The sequence below is a fragment of the Somniosus microcephalus genome, chromosome 23 (genome assembly GCF_052327205.1).
Source record: "Somniosus microcephalus isolate GS21.2 chromosome 23, FLI_Smic_1.0, whole genome shotgun sequence".
Taxonomy (NCBI): Eukaryota; Metazoa; Chordata; class Chondrichthyes; order Squaliformes; family Somniosidae; genus Somniosus; species Somniosus microcephalus.
Window position 1 is genome coordinate 27,316,466 of NC_141009.1, and position 19,552 is coordinate 27,336,017.

The 19,552-nt window shown below is 41.3% G+C and overlaps 1 protein-coding gene across 4 annotated transcripts in view; it reads left to right on the forward strand.

The window, feature by feature from the left end:
- LOC147101758 (nuclear receptor subfamily 6 group A member 1) overlaps window positions 1–19,552 on the forward strand; it is a 395,609-nt gene that overhangs the window by 319,262 nt on the left and 56,795 nt on the right. For all 4 annotated transcript variants that reach the window (XM_085965661.1, XM_085965660.1, XM_085965659.1 and 1 more), the window contains one exon: window positions 13,702–13,757. In XM_085965661.1, the coding sequence (XP_085821787.1) occupies window positions 13,702–13,757 (56 nt within the window). The remainder of the gene's footprint in view (window positions 1–13,701; window positions 13,758–19,552) is intronic.

Genomic DNA, 19,552 nt, shown 5'->3' on the forward strand with positions numbered 1-19,552 from the left:
ATTCACTTTCAGTGACTCATATACAAGAACACCCAGGTCCCTTTTGAGCATCTGCATTCCCCAATCTTTCACCATTTAGGAAATACTCTGCCTTTCTGTTTTTTCCACCAAAGTGGATAACTGCACATTTATCCACATTATATATTTCATCTGCCATGTTCTCGCCCACTCACTGAGCCTGTTGAGATCCCCTTGAAGCCTCTTCACATCCTCTTCGCAACTGACACTGCCACCTAGCTTTGCATCATCAGCAAATTTGGAAATGTTACATTTAGTCCCCTCGCCCAAATCATTGATATGGATTGTGAATAGCTGGGGCCCAAGCACCAATCCTTGCGGTACCCCACTAGTCACAGCCTGCCATCCTGAAAAAGACCCGTTTATCCCTACTCTTTGTTTTCTGTCTGTTAGCCAATTCTCAATCCATGCTGGTATATTACCCCCAATTCCATGTGCCCTAATTTTGTTCACCAACCTCTTGTGTGGGACCTTATCAAAGGCCTTCTGAAAATCCAGATACACCACATCTACCGGTTCCCCTTTGTCTACTCCACTAGTTACACCCTCAAAGAACTCCAATAGGTTTGTCAAACAGGATTTCCCTTTCATAAATCCATGTTGACTCTGCCCAATCTTACTATTAGTTTCTAAGTGCCCAGTTATTGTATCCTTTATAATAGATTCCAGCATTTTCCCAACTACTGATGTGAGGCTAACAGGTCTGTAGTTCCCCGTTTTCTCTCTCCCTCCTTTCTTAAATAGCGGGGTTACATTTGCTATCCTCCAATCTGCAGGAACCGTTCCAGAATCTATAGAATTTTGGAAGCTGACAACCAATGCGCCCACTATTCCAATGGCCACCTCTTTTAAAACCCTAGGATGTAGGTCATCTGGTCCTTGGGATTTATCGACTTCAAGTCCCATTAATTTTGCTAGTACTGTTTTTTTTTTACTAATAATTTCTTTAAGTTCCTCATTCTCGTCACACCCTTGGTTTTCTCGTATTTCTGGGAGGTTTTTTGTGTCTTCCTCCGTGAAGACAGAAACAAAGTATTTATTTAATTTCTCTGCCATTTCCTCATTCCCCATTATAAATTCTCCCGTCTCTGACTGTAAAGGACCTACATTTACCTTGGCCACTCTTTCCCTTTTCACATACCTATAGAAGCTTTTACAATCCGTTTTTATTTTTTTTTGCTAGTTTGTGCTTATATTCCATTTTCCCTTTCTTTATCAATTTCTTGGTCCCTCTTTGCTGATTTCTAAAAAGATCCCAATCCTCAGGCTGACCACTTTTTCTGGCAACTTTATAAGCTTCCTCCTTTGACTTAATACTAGCTTTCATTTCTTTTGTTAGCCATGGTTGGATCACTTTTCCTTTTGTGTTTTTTAATGCCCTAGAGGAATATATGTTTGTTGCAAATTATGCATTATTTCCTTGAATGTTCATACCTTTTAGTGTAGTCTCCCAATCTACCATGGCCAACTTGTCCCTCATACCCTTGTAGTTTCCTCTGTTTAGATTGAAGACCTTAGTTTCAGATTGGACTACATCACTCTCAAACTTAAATGTAAAATTCAATCATATTATTGTCACTTGTCCCTAAGGGCCCCTTTACCACAAGATTATTGATTAGCCCTTTCTCATTACACAGTACCAGATCCAGAATACAGGAAACTTTTTTTTTATCCGGCACCGACGTGGTGCCGGTTCATCAACAATTCCGGATAACCAAAAGCTATAGTAAAAGATACGGAGCTGAGAGCTCCGTATAAAGCAACAAACCCTGTTGCTTAGCAACAGGTTCAGAACAATGGCCACAAGCTCCAAGCGTCTCTGTAGCTTAGCAACAGCTGCAGCCACACCCTTGCACAGCAACAGATCGAGGAAGGCAAGTAATAAAACTTACCTGAACCTACTCCTGAATTTTGCCGGTTAACCGAGATTTCCGGTTATTTAGGTGCCGGTAAATCGAAAGTTTCCTGTAGCCTGTTCCCTGGTTGGTTCCTCCACATACTGATCCAGGAAACCATCTCGCATGCATTCCAAGAATTCGTCCTCCACACCATTGCCCAGTCAATATGTAGATTGAAGTCCCCCATGATTACCGTATTGCCCTTGTTACATGCACTTCTAATCTCTTGATTGATACTGTGCCCTACATTACCATTACTGTTTGGTGGCCTATACACAACTCCACCAATGTTTTCCACCCTTTGCTGTTTCTTAGCTCCACCCAAACTGATTCCAGTTCTACATCACGATCTGCCAAGCCAAGATCTTTTATCTCTACCGTACCGATCTCATCCCTTATTAACAGCGCTACGCCACCTCCTTTTCCTTTTTGTCTGTCCTTGCTAAATGCTGAGTACCCTGGAACATTCAGTTCCCAGCTTTGGTTACCCTGCAACCATGTACATCATATCCATTTACTTCTATTAGTGCCATTAATTCATCCACCTTGTTGCGAATGCTACATGCATTTAGATAAAGTGCCTTCAACTTTGCCTGTTTAATATTTTTCTGCACTTTGACCCTCTTTACTGTTGGCCTTTTTGTTTCTGCTCCCTACTAGTTTTGCTGACTACTTTTCTAACATGCACTTCCAGCTTTGTTTCTCTCCATTCTGGGCCCACACTTAGGTTCCCAGCCCCCTGACAAACTAGTTTAAATCCTTCCCAACAGCACTAGCAAACCCCCCTGCAAGGATGTTGGTCTTGTTTCTGCCGAGGTGTAACCCGTCCAGCTTGTGCAGGTCCCATCTTCCCCAGAATCGGTCCAATGCCTCTGGAATTTAAATCCCTCCCTCCTACACCATCTCTCCAGCCGTGCATTCATCTGGTCTATTCACCTATTTCTGCTCTTGCTAGCACGTGGCACTGGGAGTAATCCTGAGATTACTACCTTTGAGGTCCTGCTTTTTAATTTATTTCCTAGCTCCCTATATTCTGCTTACAGGACCTCGTCCCTCTTTCTACCCATGTCGTTGGTACCGATATGGACCACGATCTCTGGCTGTTCACCCTCCCCCTTCAAAATGTCCTGCAGCCGCTCAGTGACATCCTTAACCCTGGCACCAGGGAGGCAATATACCATACTGGAGTCACATCTGTGGCCACCGAAACGTCTATCTGTTCCCCTTACGATAGAATCCCCTATCACTATTGCTTTCCCACTCTTTTTCCTCCCCTCCTGTGCAGCTGAGCCACTCGTAGTGCCACGAACTTGGCTCTTGCTGCATTCCCCTAGAAACCATCTCCCGCAGCAGTATCCAAAGTGGAAAATCTGTTGGAGAGGGAGATGGACCCAGGGGACTCCTGCACTACCTTCCTAGTTCTTTTACTCTGGTGGTCACCCATTCCCTGTCTGCCTGTGCACTCTTCACCTGCGGTGTGACCACCTCGTTAAACGTGCTAGCCACGAAGATCTCAGCTTCGCGGATGCTCCACAGTGACTCCAGCTCCGAAACGCGGATTTCGAGTAGCTGCAGCTGGAGACACTTCCTGCACACGTGTTCGCCCTGGACACCGAAAGTGTTCCTGACTTCCCACATAGCACAGGAGGAGCACTCCAAGCTGCCAAGATGTCCTGCCATGTCCTACCCTTAATTTACTCCCTTTACTTCATTTAAATTAAAGAATATTAAATACACTAGGGACCTTACTTCACTTTAAACACTACTTACTCTAAACTAGAGACCTTACTTTTACTTTAACGACCGGACTGTGGAAATACTCACCAGATCCTACTTACCGATCAGCTCCTTCCCTTGTGCCGACGTCACTTTTAATCTCTGACGTCACTTTCGAATGTTGCCCATTGAGGTCCGCTCTCACTGCTGCTCCCAATAGCTTGGTCTGGGTCTCGAGCCTCGGGCTTTATTTACTCGCTGCTCCTTCGCCTGTTCCCTCACAGGTCGGTCCACTCTCGCTGCTGCTCCCAATAGCTCAGTCTGGGTCTCGAGCCTCGGGCTTTATTTACTCGCTGCTCCTTCGCCTGTTCCCTCACAGGTCGGTCCGCTCTCGCTGCTGCTCCCAATAGCTCGGTCTGGGTCTCGAGCCTCGGGCTTTATTTACTCGCTGCTCCTTCGCCTGTTCCCTCACAGGTCGGTCCGCTCGCACTGCTGCTTCCAATAGCTCGGTCAGAGAATAGAAGATTGCACCTGCCACAGGGGTGATGGGAACGGGACGGTACGTCATTCCCCACCATTTTCAGGGCACAACCGTCTCATTTCCACCAGGCGCAGATCTCAAAATATACCCCAGAGAGTCCTGTCACTGACCCAAGGCTAACACCTCTATTTAGAAGTTTTGCAAAAGTCTTGATATCACAGCACTAAAGCTACTCATTGCGCCCCAGTGGTATTATTCTTCTTAGGCAGTCACTCGGAACTGAGGATGACTTGCTTCCACATTAAAAATGAGCTCGCAGGTGGCTGTTTGTTACTCCTACTGTGTGAGCAGAATTGTTTTTGTTAAAAAAAAAAAAGCCCAGGAGATACTTGATTCCTTGGAAGTGCAGTTAGGGTTAATAGTTGCTTTTTAACTGACTTAGTTGTCAGTTTTTTCATGTGTTAACTTGTAGCTTTTAGACTATTTTCCTGATCTTTAACTGACTTTTTCAAAAATTAAATAACTAATACTTAAAACCAAATTTGTATTTTAATGCTTATGTTGGCAATAGCTCACTTTAGTATTTGTCTTATGGAAGAACCTGGCAGAATAAACAAAAAATAAATAATTTATTAATTTAATCTACATATATGTTGTCCAGTTGTGTGTGGATACAAACAATTGAATATTTTGTTTTTTAAGAACTGTTTAGAATATTGAATGAGGTATTGACTGGTGTTAGTTTCCATGTGCTTGGAAATACAGTTCACATAGTCAAAAAAAAGTCAAAGACAAAGGTAATTTTAAAACAAGTGATAACGAATCGGCAGCCCGTTACACATCTCTCCCCAGTTTTATTTCCATTGAAGTAATTGCAACAAAAAGTGATGCACTTTTGTCCATCGTGTATTAGAATTATTGGCTTCTTTCTTCTTGTTAAAGTATATGTGGGATTAAAACCATTTTCATTTAAAGAAATGACCCAATCTCCTGATGGATGCTAATCTAAGAACAGGAATAATGCAGTGTAAGAGAAGGTGCTTTTAAATGCTGTAGCCTGTTAAGTAAAAGCTGGTATTGCTTTTTTTATACAGAAAAATCCCTGATATCTTTCTGTATAGGTGTTAAGAGTCCTGAATTAGATAGGCTACTACAAATAAGTGACCATTGGGCTGTTCCAACAATTTTGAGGTGGATAGTGATCTAACCTGGGCTTTTTGATTTGGTGTGTTGACATACATTCCTGATGAGCTGTTTTGATGCAGACGATTAAATATACCTGTAGTTAGCTTCCTGAGTTGTCACCTTGGAGACAGTTTCTAGGAAGCTCAATCATTACAGAATCATAGAATGGTTACAGCACGGAAGAAGGCCATTCAGCCCATCGAGCCCGTGCTGGCTTTCTGCAAGAGCACCTCAGCTAGTCCCACTCCCCCGCCCTTTCCCCGTAGCCCTGCAAATTTTTTACTTTCAGGTACTTATCCAACTCCCTTTTGAAAGCCGTAATTGAGTCTACATCCACTACCTTTTCAGGCAGATCATTCCACATCTTAACCACTCGCTGCGTTAAAAAAGTTTTTTCTTATGCAGCCTTTGGTTATTTTGCTAATCACCTTAAATCTGTGTCCTCTGGTTCTCGACCCCTCTGCCAATGGGAACAGCTTCTCTCTCTTTACTCTGTCCAGACCCCTCGTGATTTTGAACACCTCTATCAAATCTCCCCTCAATCTTCTCTGCTCTAAGGAGAACAACCCCAGCTTCTCCAGTCTATCAGCGTAACTGAAAAGTCCCTCATCCCTGGAATCATTCTCGTAAATCTTTTCTGCACCCTCTCTAAGGCCTTCACATCCTTCCTAAAGTGCGGTGCCCAGAATTGGACATAATATTCCAGTTATCTAGGACATTCTGTGAATGCTTGGTAGCCTGATGCAATTGCAAGTGATATATAGTTGATTTTCTTTGTTCACTAGTTGCACTTCAAAGGAGATAGAAAATATGGCGGTGGTTTTCCGGTTGTGTGCTTGCCTGCATGTGATTCCTCCATATTCATTTTAATGGACAGGAAATGGTGAGCGCACAAGTGAAAAATCCTTGCCTATATTTTGAACAGGATTCCCCTAATTGAGCAGTCATTCTGGTCATTAAAAAAGAGAGATCAAGGCCTCTGGAAGATTAGCCACAAACAACCTAGGGGGCATAATTCCAAAGACCCCCCATTGCACTAGCAGGCACGTGACAGAGCGGGGCCTAAGTGTGCTGATTTCCAGGATTCCGTTTTGGAGGAGCTGGGATCATCAGGGTACGTAACTCTTGTAAGTGTGCATAAGCAGCATCCACCCCAATGAAGGCCTAGAATGTTGGAGAAGCTGCATGCTGCTCCAGGGCAGTACAAAAGGCCTGAAAAGGGCCACCCAGAAATAGGGCAGCAGAACTGTTCGATTTCCAGAGAAGTGAGCAGTCTGCCCCATCAACAATCAATCTCCAGTAGAATCCGTTATCTTTTTCTTCAGGCATTATGGGGCCTTTACTAGGCCCATAATGGAACCTGCACCTGTTCTGAGTCAGTTTTCAGATGATATTGTAAGTGGAATTTCTTGGAAATATTTAACCTCCCCCAGGCACTCCTTGACAAGTGGGTGGGTGGAGAAGGGGAGGGGGAGCGAGATAAGAGCCACCCTCTCAACTCCCATTAGAATTTACCAACCTCCTTGTCGCGGGGCAGATTTGACGGAGCTGGGTTCAACTCCATTTTACAAGCCTCCTCCAGCAGTTTCACCAGAGATGAGCCCAGGCCGAAGGTTGAATTTTGGCCCCAAGTATGGTTATGATCACCTTGCTTCAGGTCACATTTTAATGCAGGAAATGTTACTGGTTTTAAATTCTGAGGAGGAATAGTTGCCTATATGTTACTGCAAAACTACTGTTTGTCTTTGCTACTTTTGCTATCTATTTTCTGTTAATAAATCTGTTTGGTAGTTTATAGCCTAAAGCGCATTCTGATGGTGTTTATTCTACCATGTCTGAAGTCGAGGAAATCACACGAGAGCACGTGATATAGCCAGTGAGCCAGATTGAATGACGAGGGTTTCCTTTCAATTCTTGGTTTCTTATTGATATAGATATTGGTCAGATAAAGACATTCATAGCTTATGGGAGTAACCTCTGATGCTGAACACCAGTAAAGTAAATGTTCAAAGATGTAGTCGAGCTATTGTCAGCTCCATGTCTTTTTATAATATTAAGAGCTGCTGTATTTCATTTCAGCATGCTCCTTCTGATTATCTTTTTAATCTTGTCTCCAAAATTGTTTAATAATTTATTGATACAATTACTACGTGCTCTGGCAGGAAGTGCAATGATGTTCCTGAATTACCGTGAGAATTCTGCCGGGCTCCCAGTGGAACCCACCAGAAAACGGCAGGAACAAAATTGCACTTGGTCTCCTCTGTTTCTGGGATTTTCCAGCTTTCCTTGTAAGAAGTGGAACATTGGCCCATCCCTTAGAAAACAAAATTTGTTGGGGGTTGACTTGGGGTGGGGATGAGGACTCCCTACATTCCAAAACTCTGCTGCCTGTACCCTATCCCACACCAAGTCTTGTTCACTCATCACTCCTGTCCTTGCTGAGCTACACTAGCTCCTGGTCCTCCAGTGCCTCCAATTTAAAGTTCTCATCCTTGTGTTTCGATCACCTCATGGCCTCGCCCCTCCCTATCTCTGTGACTTCCTCCAGTCCTACAACCTCCCCCACCTCAAAACTCTACATTCCTTTGACTTTGCTCTCTTGTGCATCCTTCCCTCCCTTTACCTCACCATTGGCAACCGTGCCTTCAGCCGCCTAGGCCCTAAGTTCAAGAATTCAAATCCCTCCACCACTCGAACCTCCTTAAAACACACCTCTTTGACCAAGCTTTTGGTCATTCCTCCTAATAATTCCTTCTTTGGCTCGGCATCCATCTTTGTTTGGTTACGCTTATGTGAAGTGCCTTGGGATGTTTTTCTACATTAAAGGAGCTTGCATAAGTGCAAGTAGTTACAGATCCACTTTTAAGAAAAGGTAAAGTGAAGCACTTAAAACGAACATGCTCATAACTGATCAACCCTGTCTTCTACAACATGCGTTGCGTGGCTAGTAAATTTACAGCAACAAGTGTATTTTTCTATCTACATTTGTGGATGCACATGTAAGGAAGAGTTTATAGAAGGGAGCGATACATTTTCCACTATGTTTTTAATAAAAAATCAACATTAGATGGGAGAAAAATGTTGCAAGTTTTCAAAATGACCTATTCCAAAAACTTTTATCAGCAGCTCTTGTGAAGTTGTTGATGTTTATTTTTCTCCAGAATTGTGCTATCAGTATCTGATGCTTAGGAACATCTTGCAGTCTCATCCAACTCTGATCAGCTGCTTTACAACACTTGTGTGGTCTCAGAACTTTATTAATTAAAAAAAATCCTATTTCCACAAAATGTAGTCCCGGCACAGAAACATCAAGACCACTGCTCTTGGGCATTGAGCATGCCAATAGCACAGAGGGTTAACCACATGCTATAATGCAAGGTCAGCTCATTTATATATTTTCATCATGGTACGTTCAGAGCAAAGTGTATGACACACTGGAGGTGCACCTGGGTCGGGGGAGCAGGTTATTTGCTGCCAGCAGATTTTAAAGGGTGAGTGATTACCTTTAAAACTGTCCTGTTACTGAAGAGGGTATGCAATGGCTGCAGCAAGGATATGTGTGAAAACTGCACCATTTAATGAAGCAGCTTTTGAGGTCCTGCAGAAAAGGATGGCCGTTCTTGGTACGAGAGCAGCTGGATGAAGGTGGCAGAAAGAATATATGTTGTCTCACTTGTGCACCGAACCTGAAAGAGCTGAGGAAGAAATCTGCTGGTCTTGGGAAGGATGCCAAGATATGTTTTCTCCTATTTTTCTTAATTTTACAATGTTGCCTTACAATCCACGTTAACAGCACTTCGCATCAAGCTTTGTGGCACACCACAGGGGAAGAATGCACAGCATCCTACTGTACTTTCTTAATTCACAGGCATGCCCACGTTTCGCCAGGGCACTCTGCCTTAGTGCCATCACTACGTATTTGTCCTTTGGCTCATTAAATGTAGCAAGTACCAAACACCAAATGAACACAAGGTATCTGCATACTGCATATTTAACGAATTTTGACATGATTATCTGCTGACATGAGTAATTGGGTGACGCACTTCTCTCTTAATTCAACATATCATCATCATCTATCTGTTTGCAGGAGAAGGCTGCACATGATAGGTGCCAGTGCATGGGGTCTGAAGGGAGTGTGGCCACAGTATCTACGTGTTGGTTATGCCCTGTGTGCCCCAGTTCACAGGGTCCAAAAGAATGTAAAAGAGGGTCAAGATCTGTAATGCTGGGTTTCTGCCCCTTTTTTGCACATCACATTTATTTCTGGTGAGCACAGAATCATCTTCCTGAAACAGATGAAAGCTTCATAATGTTAGAATGACACAGATGTGACATCATTATGCCTTACACATCTATTTCTGCAGGTGCAGCCTGGCCTTGTCTGCTTTCTGGCACCTGTGAAGTCGTCAGAGGGCTGTGGTCTAATCTTGTAGATCTGTTGTCATTAGGAGAAAATGTAACATCATCCATTGCCATTTCATGCATGTCCCTGCTCCTGGGCTCCGTCATTGTGTTCACTGATCTGTAGACCAGTAGACCCCATGGTAGCGATAGCATTATTGTTGCCCCTATGAATGGCTTTATCCTTTCAATCATGGACAGTGTAGCACAAGGCTTTTATGGTAGCATTCATGAGAGATGAGCCCAGCAGGAGGAGTTCCACTACACATATCATCGAGTTGCCACATGCTTCAAAGTGGACTGGAGAGTTTCTATCCCGTGTATCGGTACGTCACACGTGGTTTCTGGAATTCGCCACACTAGTCACACTATAATGAAAGCTGGTAGGAACAATTCCCAGTGATTCCGACAATCTCTAATGTTCAGAATGCATCCTTTTTTTAAAAGCTGGACCACAGAGATCGGAATGTCTGTCCTTTAAAGCTGTAGTTGGATGCAATCTTCCCCCTCTGGCTAGTTGCATCCATTTTCTCCTTTGCCACCTCCATCTGATTCTGCTCCCTTGTGCTGTGTGTTTCACTCATGGCACTCTCCTCAAACTAACTTTCTAAAGCCCCTGGGGTGGATGTTTTACACTACTGTTTGTCAGAATGAGATTGAGTGACGAGATTTGCTGGGAGGTGCAGCTGATCCAAGGCTCCTGCTTCTGTTTCTTCTGCTATACCTAGGGACCGAGTAAAATTGTTACACATATCTAATAACAACTTAATGGCATCTAGTGTTAGCCTACAGTACTGGTAAGGCCCTGCTGTTCAATACATCTTTTGGTGTCAATGTGTGCATGACTCAGTAGGATGGAGTCAAAAAGACTGACTGCTACGAGCCCCTAACTGGAGCTGGGCCCAAGCCGCCTCTTCATCTGCTTCCTTTGCAAAATCCTATCCCTGTATTTGGAGGTCCTGTTTTTTTTTAAAGTAGAGAGGGTACAGGTTTGCCAGTTCTTTTACTATTCTTGTCCTCTCTCTTTATTTGCTCTTTCTACCACAAAAATAGTTGAGTAGTTGAGCATTGAGTAGTTGACGGTGTATGACAAATGCCGATACTCATGTCTTAGGATGGTATTCCTTCCCTCCCTAAACCCCTCTGCCTCTTCAGCTCCCTCCTCCTTTTAAGGCCCTCCTTAAAATGCATCTCTTTGATAAGCTTTTGGTCACCCCTCCTAATATCTCCTTTTTTGGCTTGGCATTTATTTTTTCCATTTGCCTCTGTGAAGTGCCTTGGGATGTTTTTATTCTACATTAAAGGCACTATATAAATGCAAGTTGTTGTTGCTGTTATTATTATTCATAGGTGTTAGAAGCCAGAAATGTGCATCATGCAGGTGTTGGATATGGGAGGATTTGGCAGGGGGTTGTAGGGCTAAGACTCTTACTGAAGGAAGTGGTGCCGGGAAATGTATAGTGCTGCTTAATAAGCCACCATGGCCAGCTGGCCAAATACTGTAGTGGGAAATGGTGGGAAGCTAGATAAATAGTGAAAAAATGAATGGGTAGGATGGAACCGTTCATGCCAGCAATTGTTGCTACATTACATTAATATAAGGTCACAGTGTGGTTTCCTACCTTGCCACTATTGGTGAACTTTACTTGGCATTGAATCAGGGTCCACCTGATCAGCGACTACATCCTATGTTCCCTGACTAGCCCTTTGACTGACCTGTTGGCCATAAAGGAAGGGGTAGTGGGGGGAGGGGGACAGGACATCCCCTATCATTCTTGCTCCTCCTGGCTCCACATTAAGTTAAAAAGAAAAATCTTACCATTTTGTTGGCGGTCTTTAGCAGTCACTTTAAGCCCCAGAAAAACCTGAAAAACTGTCAAATTTTTGAGCAGGTCGTAAAATTGGCATTAGGCCCCTTATTTGTATATGCAAGGTCCTTAATGCCAGTTTCAGGCAGCCTCCAGGAACGCCTCAATATCAGCCAAACCAATATGGCGTCGGATGTACTTCTGGCGCAGTTCGAGCTTAGCACTGCACAATTGGTGATTTTTGCCCCTATTTTGCACCCAAAAAATGTGTGCAACGGAGTCCAATTTTGCCCATTGGGTGTCTGTCAGGCACTTAGATCACAATATGGGCTGTGATGTCAATAACAATTATTTGGGCCCTAAAATAAGCTTAAAACACATTAGGTGTACTGGCTTTTAATGCCATAGACACTTCTGGTTTGCATTGACTCATGCTATGAGATGCTAAGCAGGCCTTGGTACCCAATACTACATCGAACTGATGGCCAATGTACTGTGGGCATCTAACATTGTATTAAAGGCCCCCAGATAATTTCCTTCAGTTTCCCAATCTTGAAATTAAATAATTTCTTAGAAATGCTTTTTATAAATGTTAATTGAAATATTGAGAAGTCTGTCATTATTTTCCCTTGATTTTTAAATACTTTATCAAACTGATGCTGAGTGGCAGACTACATTGTAATATCTTGGAAAACTCGTTCACAACTTTAAAATAACTAATGGTAATCTAGCTTAACTGGTTGTTTGGGAAATCAATTGTCATTGTTGCATCTTTTGGTTACTGAACGTTTCAGTTTTGTGACTCTTTGGCCACTTGTGAATGTATTTGCTATTGGAACAGGATTTTGGTCCAAATAAATTGAGAACTCTTGCCAAGGTTGAAACACTGCTGAACCAAAGATTGGTGTCGTAAAATGCAACATTTTTACTTCAGCAGAGTTCAGATTTTCAGGAAAGCGGCATGAAGGAAATTCCAAAGCTGTTTTATCAGCTATTATATTGAGCTACTTGTTCAACTGGAAAGGAAATTCATGTGTTTTTAAGGTATTGAAGAAATTGATTTTTGCATTAAATGCACATGTTCACACCTGCACATAGTCTATTTGTATAAAATTTTGTGGAAGCTCAGGAACCCCTATTATATAAATTACAGGAAACTCTTTGGTATCCGGCACCGACGGGACCGCCGTGTTGCCGGTTGATCAAAAATTCCGGATGACGGAGAGGGTTATCTACCGAGGCTATTTTTAACAAAGAAAAATTTACAAAATCAAGAAATGTGCAGTATACAGTAATTGGGTACTCACCTACAGAATGTTGTGTTAAATGGATGATGGAAGATGCTTGATTAAGTACAGTACTGCCAGTTGAGGGTAATGCAATGTAATGACTACCAGCAGCGTGGGAGACACACAGTACCCCTGTAAAATGGCGGATCAGAAGAGACTACCGGCAGCGCGCGAGAGTCAGACTCCTGTTACAAAGGCATTGAGGTGTTCCAACTTCCGACAGTGTCAAGAAGCTGAGTAGTGGCAGTTTGGAGAACCACCCCCACTGACTAACTCGGCCACCGCAGGAGACTCGGACTCTGCAACATTGCCGGTTATTGAGGTGTTGTTTTCGGAGTGAGAATTTGCCAGTTAATAGAGAATTCCGGATATTTAGGTGCCGTTTAAACGAGAGTTTCCTGTATATTCTTGAAGAATGTACCTTGTCATTTTTCAGAATATTTAATAGCAATAATTTAACTGTGTGGGAAAATATTTTAGTAACAGTTATTAAAATGTCATAGTTTTCTTTTATTAAAAAAAATAGGGATTTAAAATCTGGTATATATGTTGTGGCACATTGAGAGATGGAGTGCAGGTTTCTGTGATCCTACTGAAAGTTGCATCACTATTAAGAGGGGCTAAGTTGATGTCAGCTACTTTCCCACAAGGTTTGAAGGAAATTCAGCAGAAGAGCTCTCTTCGTCCAATTGTTGTGTGCATGTTAATGGTTAGCTCAGAGTAACATTGGCAGAAACCTGGGGATAGATGACCTGCCTGCTCCCCAGTTGGTGTGTGACTTGGGCTGATCAATGGAAAATATTCACAAAGCTTGCTCTCAAATGAAAATTAAAATCAGTTTTGTAAAGTGCACTAATGGTGTTGCTCAGCTCATGTTTTAAAAACCAATTGTGTTTCCTTTTCAGCAATCAGGGAGGATGGAATGCCAGGAGGTAGAAACAAAAGCATTGGTCCTGTTCAGGTATGTATTTTGTCAGTCATGGAAATTAAGCTATACATAATAAGCATGGTGATTTTTTTTTACTATTCTACTGTTCAATTGAATAAATAGCAGTCATTGTTCCAATAAAATCTTGTATTAATAGAATGTAATTTAATGTTAGCCGTAAAACAATATTGAGGGGGCAAATATAGTTTAATTTTTCTTCCTGTTTAGATTGTGATTAAACCATGCTCACCTTGATTAATCCAGTCATCTACTTACATTTATTTGAAAAAAATAATGTGTCCAGTTAAAAATTTTTGGTAGCGCAAAATTTGGGACTTCATGCATATTTTTTTTTGCCATTTTCTAGGATGAAAGGCAAGTACCTGTACTAAGCAAATACTAAATGAGCTCACCCCAGTCATTTGAAGTCTGGGGGTGAAATAGGTATAAATCCCTGCCACTCTGACCTCACTGATTCTATTTTATTGTTCCAAAAATAGATTTCTATTGTATTTTTTTATTAAACTGAATTTAGTGATGTAACTATGTCTATACCAGTAAAAAGGATGGTTTCATCTTTACAAAACAGTTTTGGTGAAAATTAGGAAAAAATAAAATCTCTTGGTACTTAATGTTGTCATAGAATCAGCTTTTTAAATTTACCTTTTGGGTAAACTTTTGTGCTTATCAAATTGAGGGGGAATTGAATAGCTTTGCAGTATGAAGATAGAACTCTCATAGCTACCACATAACACAAGCCAGATGCAGAGCAAAGCTTCCTTCACTTTGTCCAACAGTTTCTTAATCTCAGCCTTTGTTACACTAGTATAACAGTCCCATTTTAGTGTTTTAGAAGGTTAATTGACCCAGGGCAACATAGCCTGGTTCCTTGATGTGGATGCAGGTGCCAGTTCCAAAAGGGTCACTGGATATCATTCAGTTCTGTGCACCCTGCAATTCTAGTGACTCTTGCGGCCCTAACTTATCACAGATCAGGGATTGAACCAGAGACATTCCCAGTCTGTGATTCAGTTAGATTATGGTGTATTTGCCCATGGAGGAACTTGAACATTTGGGGGGGGGGGGGGGGGCGGAAATAAATACTAATTATATTACACACAAACAAATGGAGACTGCTGAATTTATTCCACTATTAACTTTGATAGAAATTAATGATGTTTGTTATCATCTTTAGAACTAGAAAGCAACATTCCAGCAACATTTATCTCTTAAACTCTGCAAGGTTTGAAATAAATGTATCCAGGTCAATAAAAGATTTGCAGGCTGTTTCCTTCAAGCCCTTAAGCCTTTTTGAGTGAACAGCTCTTAAATGTCATAATGATTTATGGGGTGACTTGTTGGCAGGTGTCTTATAAAAGCAAGGGTAATACAAGGTCCTATGGCAGAAGGTAGCGCATTTCAAATGTGTTTGTGTGGAACTGCAGAACAATAAGGCTTCTAACACTGGAAGATTACCAGCATTTCACTCATACTTATACTTATTTTTTTTAAATCTCTGAACAGAATGTTTTATTTCAATAGATTTATCTTTTAGACTTGTCTATTTACTTCATTCCAACTGAAATGTATCATGATGTTACTACACATACATATATACAATATATCAGACAAAAATTAAACCTATTCTTACTATTGTAACAAGATTTGTAGCTCATTTTAAAGTAATATAAGCATATTTTCTTTTTGAGAGAATTAAATCCAGTCCTGAAATCATTCTTTTTGTTCCATTTAATTAGTGTAGCTGTTTATCAACCTGACCTTTCAACTTCTGAACCAGACAATGTTTTGGAAATTTCAGTGCTGGCCCCAGCTTTACTGGGACCCCAAGTGAGACCCTTCACTGGTTGCCATTCAAGTTAATAACCTCACATTTTTGAAAGCTAGTGTGGTCGAGAGCTATGACTTGAAATCAAGCTGTGACCCTCTGTACCCTACTCTGCAGCCTTCCTAATAACTCCATTGTTTTTTTAAATCTACTTTCTTTACCTTAAACTCACTTTTTTAATTCTTGCTTTTTTCCGATAGTGGGACGGGATACCAGCCATGGGGTCTGGTTGGGGTTTGGAAGGCCAGGGATCGGGTGTCTGAGAATCGGGGACTGGGATTGGGAGTACGAGGATCGGGGAAGATCAGGGAATGAGGGAAGATCATGGGTCAGGTTCAGGAGATCGAGGGTTGGGTCCGGGAGCAGTGGTGATGGGCGGGGAGTGGCGGCGATTGGTTTCTACGATGTGGGGTTGGAAGGAGCACTCCTGTTTCACCCGGCTCCACATTCAAGTAAGTTACTTACCACCTTGTTTGGGCCTAGCAGGTAATCCCTAGGCCTGGTTACCTCGCGTGTAGCTGGTGAGGGCTGCCTTAGGGCAAGCCAATCTTGGAGAGGAGACCTTATTTGCATATACAATGGGCCTAATGCCTGGTTTAGGTGTAGCTAAAGGTCTCATTTGTTGTTAACCAATATGGTGGGCGGCACATTTCTGGCAGTAGTCCCAGTAGTGCCCGAGAAACAGTTTCTAGTCTCATGTTCCTTAGCAAGAGTAAAATTATTCTATCATTTTTATAGATTACCAAGCAGTTTCAATCTTGCTAGGTAGTATGGATAAAATGCACCTCAAATAGCAAGGAGATAAGTCTCCTTGAACCTATAAAGAAGTGAGTGAGAGACAGCTGATAGACAATGGCAGAGTGCTTTAAGCCTGGCAATAAGCGGAAATCACATTTATAATAATGAATCAATTAAATTTCAGGGTGCACTTCCATGTAAGGGAATGATTAGTATTTTATAAAAGGAAACCAAAATCTTCTCAGCTGGGAGCTACATTGTTAGCTATTTCTTATTTGTGTTATCATAGCACTTGGTACACACTTATTTGACAACCTGGTTTGCAATATTTCTACATAGACATGAGTTTATCGTATAACTGAGACTCTCGCAGGTTATTTACATTGTTAGACATCAATGTTTCATTCTCAAAGTGCTTCAAGTATTAGTGAGTGATCTGAAGAAACACCAATTTTAAACAATTCTGGGATAGGAAATGAATTTGTTGATGCAACAACTAACTCCTTGCAATGTACTTAATGTAAGAAATGTATCCGTTAACTGTGCATGATGTTGATGTCTATCATCGTAACCTAAAAGGGATATTTGTTTCATTTTACAGAAGTAAAGAGTGAATTTTCTTACACTGCACTAAGTTAATTTTTAAAAATTAACAAATTAGTTAAAAACATAGAATAATAATTATGGGGGATTTAAACTACCCCGATATTAATTGGACAGAAGAGGTAGGTAAAGGGGATAAGGGAATGGAGTTCCTACAATGTGTACAGGACTCCTTTCTAACCTAATATGTAAAAAGCCCAACAAGGGAGGATTCGCTATTGGATTTAGTAATGGGGAATGAACCAGAGCAGATAAGAGAAGTAAAAGTAGGTGAACATCTAGGTAATAGTGACCATAATATGATCTGCTTTAAGATAATAATTGAGAAGGACATAAGTATGACAAAGACCAGGGTAATAGATTGGAGAAAAGCTGATTTTGAGGGGCTGAGAATAGAACTTGTGAAAATAGAATGGACAACAATATTGGCAAACAGTGATGTAGAACAGCAATGGGAAACATTTAAAATGGTGTTCAACAGAGTCCAGGAAAAATATATTCCGCTAAAAAAAAACAAAATAAGCACTAATGGGACACCATGGATGAGTAAAGCCATAATTGAGGATAAGGAAAGAGGCATACAGTAAGTACATGGATAGCAGGGGAGAGCATGATGAGGGAGAATACGAAGAGATTAGGAGAGAAGTCAAAAAAACAATTAGGAAGGCAAAGAGGAACTATGAAATTAAATTATCAAGGAACATAAAACAAATCGTAAAATATTTTATAGGCACATCAATAAAAAAAGGAAGGTCGGGATGGGAATAGGGCCACTAAGGGATGGACAGGATAATACCATGGGCAACGATAGAGAGATGGCAGAAATATTAAATAATTATTACTTTGCTTCAGTATTTACCAGGGAGATAGAACAGGTGGACAGGACATTGGATCATGAGATTAGTAATGAAATAAATGCATTTAAAATAAAAAATAGGAGATATATTAAATAAACTAATCACACTCAGGTAAAAAACCCATGTCTGGACAGATTACATGCATGCATTTTAAAAGAATCTAGGGAAGAGATAGCAAAGGCATTACTACACACATTTAATAATTCATTAAAAAAAAGTGTAGAGCCAGAGGACTGGCGGATAGCTAACATAATAATACCTATATTTCAGAAGGGTGATAGAACATGCCTAGGGAGCTATAGACCAGTCAGCTTAACATCGGTGGTAGGAAAAATAATGGAATCCCTATTAAAAGAGAAAAAAGAACATCTAGAAGCCAAAAATATAATAATGAATAGACAGCATGGATTTCAAAAGGGAAAGTCTTGCTTGACCAACCTCATTGAATTTTTTGAAGAGGTAACAGAGAGTAGACAAGGGTAATGCAGTAGATGTAATTTATCTAGATTTTCTAAAGGCCTTCGATAAGGTACCACATAATAGACTAATGAATAAGGTCAGAGAATGCGGAGTCAGCAGACAAGTAGCAGATTGGATAGCTAGCTGACATCAAGACAGAAAGAGAATAGGGGTAAAGGGTAACTATTCACAGTGGCAGAAGGTGGGTAGAGGTGTTCCACAAGGATCAGTGCTAGGACTACTGTTCACAATTTAGACTTTGGAATCAAACACAATTTCTAACTTTGCGAATGACACCAAATTGGGGGGGATAGTCAATACTGAGGAGGACTGCAACAAATTACAGGAGGACATTAATAAACTTGCAAAATGGGCATATAATTGGCAAATGAAGTTCAACACAGATAAATGTGAGGTACAACATTTTGGTAGGAAGAATAGGGAGGTCACTTATTACTTGGAGGGTGAGAGTCTGGGTGGGTAGAGGAGCAAAGGGATCTTGAAGTACAAATAGACAAATCACTAAAAGTAGTGGCACAGGTTAACAAAGCCATTAAAAAAAGCAAACCAAGCACTAGGGTTTATTTCTAGTGGGATAGAGTTGAAAAGTAGTGAAGTTATGCTAAACTTGTATCGAACCTTGGTTAGACCACATTTAGAGTACTGCATACAATTCTGGTCGCCATTTTATAGAAAGGATATAGAGGCACTGGAGAGGGTGCAGATGATACCAGAAATGCGAGGGTGTACCTATCAGAAAAGGATGAACAAGCTGGGTCTCTTTTCGCTTGAAAAAAGAATGCTGAGTCGTGACCCAATAGAGGTCTTTAAAATTAAGAAAGGTTTTGATAGAGTAGATACAGAGAGTGTGTTTCCACTTGAAGAGCATAACCAGAGGCCATCAATATAAGATAATCGCCAACAAATCAAATCGGGAATTCAGAAGAAACTTTTTTACCCAGAGGGTGGTGAGAATGTGGAACGCGCTACCACGGGAAGTAGTTGAGGCAAATAGTATAGATGCATTTAATGTTGTTGCGTTGAACCCACCAGATAAGCATACGAGGGAGAAGGGAATAGAGGGTTATGCGGAAAGACGGGAGGAGGCTCGAGTAGAGCATAAACGCCGGCATGGACTAGTTGGGCCGAATAGCCTGTTTCTGTGCCATATATCCTATGTAATCCTAAAAATCAAGATTTATGAAATTCCTTATGTAAACCTTTTTATTTTGGAAGCGTATGGAGAATTCCAAAAGAGTTGAGACGTATATTTCAATAAAAGGTTTGATGTGTGAATAGAAGAAAAAAGTTAAATAATCTGAAAA